This window comes from Poecilia latipinna, unplaced genomic scaffold (genome assembly GCF_001443285.1).
Source record: "Poecilia latipinna isolate Pla-1442-1.1 unplaced genomic scaffold, P_latipinna-1.0 Scaffold2769, whole genome shotgun sequence".
NCBI lineage: Eukaryota > Metazoa > Chordata > Actinopteri > Cyprinodontiformes > Poeciliidae > Poecilia > Poecilia latipinna.
In genome coordinates, this window is record NW_015115385.1 from 9,413 (window position 1) to 15,499 (window position 6,087).

The 6,087-nt window shown below is 46.2% G+C and overlaps 1 protein-coding gene across 3 annotated transcripts in view; it reads left to right on the plus strand.

The window, feature by feature from the left end:
• LOC106939082 (keratin, type I cytoskeletal 13-like) overlaps window positions 1-5,269 on the plus strand; it is an 11,290-nt gene extending 6,021 nt beyond the window's left edge. For 2 of the 3 annotated variants that reach the window (XM_015021366.1, XM_015021367.1), the window contains 3 exons: window positions 991-1,065; window positions 1,144-1,292; window positions 1,374-1,535. In XM_015021366.1, coding sequence (XP_014876852.1) covers window positions 991-1,065; window positions 1,144-1,292; window positions 1,374-1,476 — 327 coding nt within the window. In that variant the 3' untranslated portion in view covers window positions 1,477-1,535. Of the gene's footprint in view, window positions 1-990; window positions 1,066-1,143; window positions 1,293-1,373; window positions 1,536-5,205 lie in introns of those variants that run through there. The other variant, XM_015021368.1, reaches the window with a different exon arrangement.
• The last annotated feature ends 818 nt before the right edge of the window (window positions 5,270-6,087 follow it).

Below are 6,087 nucleotides of genomic sequence, written 5' to 3' on the forward strand. Positions count from 1 at the left end.
CTCTGACACACACACACTGACACACACACTCTGACACACACACACAGACACACACACTGACACACACACTCTGACACACACACTGACATACACACTCTGACACACACCCTCTGACACACACACACAGACACACACACAGACACACACACTGACACACACACTCTGACACACACACTGACACACACACTGACACACACACTCTGACACACACACACTGACACACACACTCTGACACACACACTCTGACACACACACTGACACACACACTGACACACACACTCTGACACACACACTGACACACACACAGACACACACACTCTGACACACACACTCTGACACACACACACAGACACACACTCTGACACACACACTCTGACACACACACTCTGACACACACACACAGACACACACACTGACACACACACTGACACACACACACACTCTGACACACACACTCTGACACACACACACTGACACACACACTCTGACACACACTCTGACACACACACTCTGACACACACACACTGACACACACACTCTGACACACACACACTGTGATAATCAGCTGCAGCTAATGATTATTTTACTAATCGATTATTGTTGATTACTCAAAGTCTTTCTTATGTATAAATGATTAATTCATAACAAATTGCCTCAGACTCACTAAGACATTCCTTCATCAACATGAAAGTTGATCTGCTGATTATTGATTAATAACTGGATGTAAAAGGTGATTAATAGATTTTATTACAGGTTCAAACTCAGAGTTCTGAGTAAAACTGACTTATAGGTTTTTATCTTAGATGCAAAATGTTTATTGTTGTAGCTCTGCTAACGATTAATCGATTAAATTAATGTGATTAACTTCATGCGTCGCGTCTCTGAGGGTCTAAACAGAAACTTATTCCCGGCGTGAAAACTTTTGAACTATTTGGTTTTTAAGTGAACGGAGTGAAATAATGAAGTTCTTCTTCTGTGGTTTGAGCGCAGAAAGCGTCTCTGGAGGCGACCCTGGCTGAGACCCAGAGCCGATACTCGCTGCGGCTGTCCGGCTACCAGATGCAGGTGAGACCGGTTCGGTTCTGGTGACCTGTGATGCGGTGAAAGTGGGAGGAGCTACAGCCTCACCTGTGCCGTGTGCAGGTGTCGTCTCTGGAGGAGCAGCTGATGCAGCTGAGGGCCGACCTGGAGCGGCAGGGACAGGAGTACCAGATGCTGCTGGACATCAAGACCCGGCTGGAGATGGAGATCGCAGAATACCGCCGCCTGCTGGACGGAGAGGGAGGCGGCAGGTGAGACATGTTCACCTGGAGAACGATCCTCACCTCACAGGTGGCCGGCTCCACCTGATCTGTGCTCTGATTGGTCCGCAGCTCCTCCTCGACGCGGCGTGTGGTGACCATGGTGGAGGAGACCGTCGACGGGAAGCTGGTCTCCTCCTCATCTTCATCCACCTCTTCCTCAGTGACTCACTGAAGCAGCCAATCAGCTTCCTCCCTGCTCACTCACCTGAGAATAAACGAGAGTCCACCTCAGCTCCGCCTGTTCGTCTTCATTTCTCCTCCAAAACCTCACCGAGTTCGGTCCGGTCAGAACCGGTCCTGCAAGCTGCTGGTGTTCAGAACCAGAACCAAAGTTCTGGTTTTGGCTGCAGATGTAAAGTAAATGGAGGTTCTGTTAACAGTTTAGGGTTACTAGAACCAGAAAGTTACCAGATAATAATATCAAAACTCCAATAAGTAACTTTTATTTAAATTTTATTTATTTATTTTATATCAGTTGACAGTGAGATATGAGACGGATAATCAGTGGAAAAAAGTTCCTCTGCTTCCTCCATGCTGAAACAACCAATCAGAGTCAGAGGGCGGGTCTAAGCGCTGTCAATCACCCTCATGCTCTCACTCCTCCTTGGTCTCTGCGACACTTCACCACAACACAGTCTGCGAAAAATGCTAATGCTAGTTAGCATAACCACTGATGAAGGCAGATCAACAGTTTTCCTGGAACATTAAGTTATTTCTTCACGTTAGCACATTTAGCAGCGTGTACATGGTGATGATTGACAGCACTAAGACCCTCCTCCCGGCTCCGATTGGGTCTGTTTGACCAGGTATGATGCACTGTAACTTATCAAGGGACTAACATCTGATACAAGCACATCAAGTGGTGACATTCATGTTTGAGTCCCTTTAGTTTATTATTATTATTATTATTATTATTATTATTATTATTATTTCAGGTAACAGCAGCTCTGGGAGGAGAACCGTGATTTTTTTCACAAACTGTCACGACTTTGTGACAGTTTTAATAATATGGAGAAAACTCAGAACCGATCTGGGTCCTTTTAGCAGAACCTGATCCACTCACAGGTCACAGGTTCTGCAAAGCCCAAACAGATACAAAAAATATAGACTCCAATAAATTCTAACAGAAATACGGTAATAAGAATTAAGAAAAGATCCCAGGCAGGACAAACACCGCCTGGGTCAGAACTCAGAACTGACCCAGGACTGGGTCAGGATTTGGTTCCAGTTCAGTTTAAATTAACTAAATTCTGAAGTGTCACAAGCAGAGGAGGCTGGGATTGGTTCTGGTCCAGAAGGAGAGGCAGGAGGAAATGGAGGGAATTCAGATTTATAATTATCCGCCATGGCCACCAGGGGGCAGCAGCGGTCAGCAACATGCATGCTACTGCTGTATTCTGGAAGAACCAACGAGTTTATTTCTGTTTAGGTTTTACATTAGCAGAAAAAAAATACAAATGGAGAATAAACAGATTTTTGGAAGAAGGACAAGATTCTCCAGGTTCCAGAGATAAAGGTTTAATCAGCAGAACCAGAACCCACCAGGTCCAACAGAACCAGCGGTCAGTTAAAAGAAGAGTTTCTGATGGTCCAGTGACAGGTAGGCATGATGCTAAGAGCCCAAACTGTTTAGATTTATCTATTTATCTGTTCTTATCTGTTCAATATGTGTTAAAATGAAGAACCCATCTTCAGACGGGCCTTTCAGAACCAACAGGTTGAACCCAAAACCGTTAGAGTCAACATGGTTCTGGTTCACAACACATAAAAACTCAAACGTTACTTCCTCACAAAGTTAGAGAATCAGACTGATGAGAGGTAAATGTTCTGGTTGGTTCTGGTTCTGTAAGGATTTGAGTTTTTCTGTGTTTATTTTTGGTTTTTGTCCTGTCCTGTGTAGTTAAACCCACCTGTGTTTCTTGTTCTTTCTCATTGGGTTTGCTGTCTGTCGTTTTGGTTCAGTCGTTTTCCAGCTCTGAGCTTCGTTGACGGTTCAACTGAGCTGCCTGGATTTCTGTATTTGTTGGATTACTTTACTATTAAAGATTTTTTATTCACTCCACCTGGGGTCATCAGCGTCTGCCTCACCACCTTCACCACAAATCATGACAGAAGGACCCGACCCAATCATGATAAAGATGCTGACCCAGTTGTCCAGCAGACTCACTTTCCAAGCAGGAAAAGCCATAAAAGGTCATTTCTAAAGAAGCTGCTTGTTCACCGACAGCTTTTCAATGGAAAGTCGAGTGGAAGGACAAAGTTTTAGAGCACTTCCTTCCTCCCCATGCTGACCAGGGGAGGCTGAATCAGTACCGGTCCAGGCTGACCCAAACCCAATGGAGGTTCCAGAACCAACAGTGCAGACGGTCGATAACCAAAACTTCATCACATTTGTTGAACTTTATTCAAGTGAAAGTTTATTAAACAACCATGTAAATTAGTGCTTTAGAACTTATAAAAAATGAACTTATGGGAAGTAGAGCGGTAAACTTTAAAAAAAACATCAGGTACCAAACAGAAGCCAGAACCCGACCTCTGGACCTTCTCTGCTCCTCCTGGCGTCTCTGTGTTGCCCGACGCCATCAGAACTAATCCTGGCTCTGCTTCCGCTTCTCTGCCGGAGGCTAAACAACCTGGTTGGTTTTTATGCTAATCAGAAAGAAAAATAAAGTTTGTCAAGAAGACGATCCAGTTCCTCTTCTCAGCTGAGACGGGACCTTCAGGAGGAAACGTCTTCCCATTGGCCGCCACCGCTAACCAGACAGAAGCTGCTGCTCTGAATCAACACGTCTGCTGGACAGAAGCTGGTCAGACCAGACAGAGATTCAACTCTTTGGACACGATGAGAAACCGGTAGAAACCAACAGCACTGCACGGTGGTGGGACCATCATGCTCAGGGCCTGCAGCCACTGCAGGGGCGCAATGCACAACGTTCACAGATTCCTCAACTTTATCTCAAACAATGACCCAAACCCACATCTACCCCAGACTGGATAAGGCAGGATAACATTATCATCCTGGAATGGCCTAGTTAAAGTCAGTTAGCAGAGGGGGGGACAGAATGATGACTGAAGCTACTGAGTGTGTGGTCTCCCAGAATCCCCGTTTCCTGATCGGGTGATGTTCCTGACGGACGGCTCGGTTCCGCCTGCAGCGGATCCGTGACCCCTCCCCGGCCCCGGGAGCTGTCAACCTTCCCAGATCTGCAGAGCGCTCATAAATCTGTTGATGCGCAGCGCTGGAGGGGAACTCTCATCCAGATCCCGAAATGATCTCATCGCTCCGGCGCTCCAACGACACCCAGGGCTCCACAACCTGATCCGAGCCGTTCCAGGAGGTTCTGTTGAGACCTGAACCAGAACCCGGCTCCCTGACTGCAGCTGGGGTTCATCCCGTCCTTTGGTCAGGCGCTGAACCCGAGCTGCATGTCCCATCACATTTTCAGCTCAGGTTGCAGATTTTTCCTCTTTCTGATTAACAACCAACACCAGCAGCAGAAAACCTCCTGGATTTGACCTTTAACCTCTAAACATAAGCAGATTAATAATCATCAAACCCAGGATGTGTAGGACGGCCAGCTGGGCTCTTTGTGGACTTCTGCTGAGCAACCGGCACGACAGCATGTCCATAAACAATAATGACAACAGATAAGTGGCAAACAGGCCTGTGGCGTCCAGCATTAACCAGTTAAAACGAGCTATAACTTCTGTTTACATGATTTATTGTTTTTCTCTTCAGAGATCGGAGGCAGAGCGAAGTGGAAACGACTTTAATGTCTCCGTTTGTCTTCCAGACTGGATCAGGAGGATCCTTCACTCAACTGCAGACTGAAGCAGAAATTATGAAGAATCATCAATTTTCATGAAACTGTGACTCCAAAAATCAGAATCGAATCAGGAGAATCCCGTCCTTCCTGGACCGGTCGCCACTTCATCACAAATTAATGTAATATTTTGTAAAACCACGACGGTCCATGGTCATAGATACGGAAACTCCAGGTTCTGGTCTGCTATGAGTTCCTAGAAAACTGATTTAGTTTCTTCCAATGTACAGGAGGAACAGAACCAGAACATCTACAGTTCTGGACCAGAACTCGGATTCAGGAGTTTTAGGGGAATTCTGCAGGAAATGACAGGAATGAGTGGGAAGGCAGAGCAACTCCAACACCTGTCAAACACAGAAGGTCCTCAGTGATCAAACTAAAGGGAAACCAAAATGCTGTGGACCGGTCCATCTGGTTTTAGAGCTCTCTGGATCTGAAAGTCTGGACTCTTCAGAGGACTAGACATCCAGAACTCGGTTTTCAGATCCCGTTCCCTGTGTGCATCACAGGGAACGGGATCTGAAAGTGACCTGTAGGTCTTCAGCATCAGACCATCTGGATTTGAAATGGAGACGTTGGCAGAACTTTATCCTCACAGTGAAAGTTCTGGTTCCACTGCCTTTCTGTTTCTGGTCTGCATGTTCTCCCGGTGCTTCATGGGTTCTCTCTGGGTACTCCAGCTTCATCCCTGACTTCCTGGTGCTCCACATGGCAGCGATCAGACCCATCAGACCTCCAGTCCAAGGTCTTAATCACTCAGCTGGACAGGATCCTAGTTGTTGGTTAAACAATCATCTCAGTGAGAAATAATCTCTGAGCTCTTGAAATCTGGAGATAAACCAGTTTGCTTCTGCAGCCCTGCTCACAAACTGAACCGCCTTCTCCTCAGCTTCTGGGAGATTCTTTATGTTTTCTGAAGAAATCACAGATTTAAACTGATGATGGGTCAAACCCAGGGG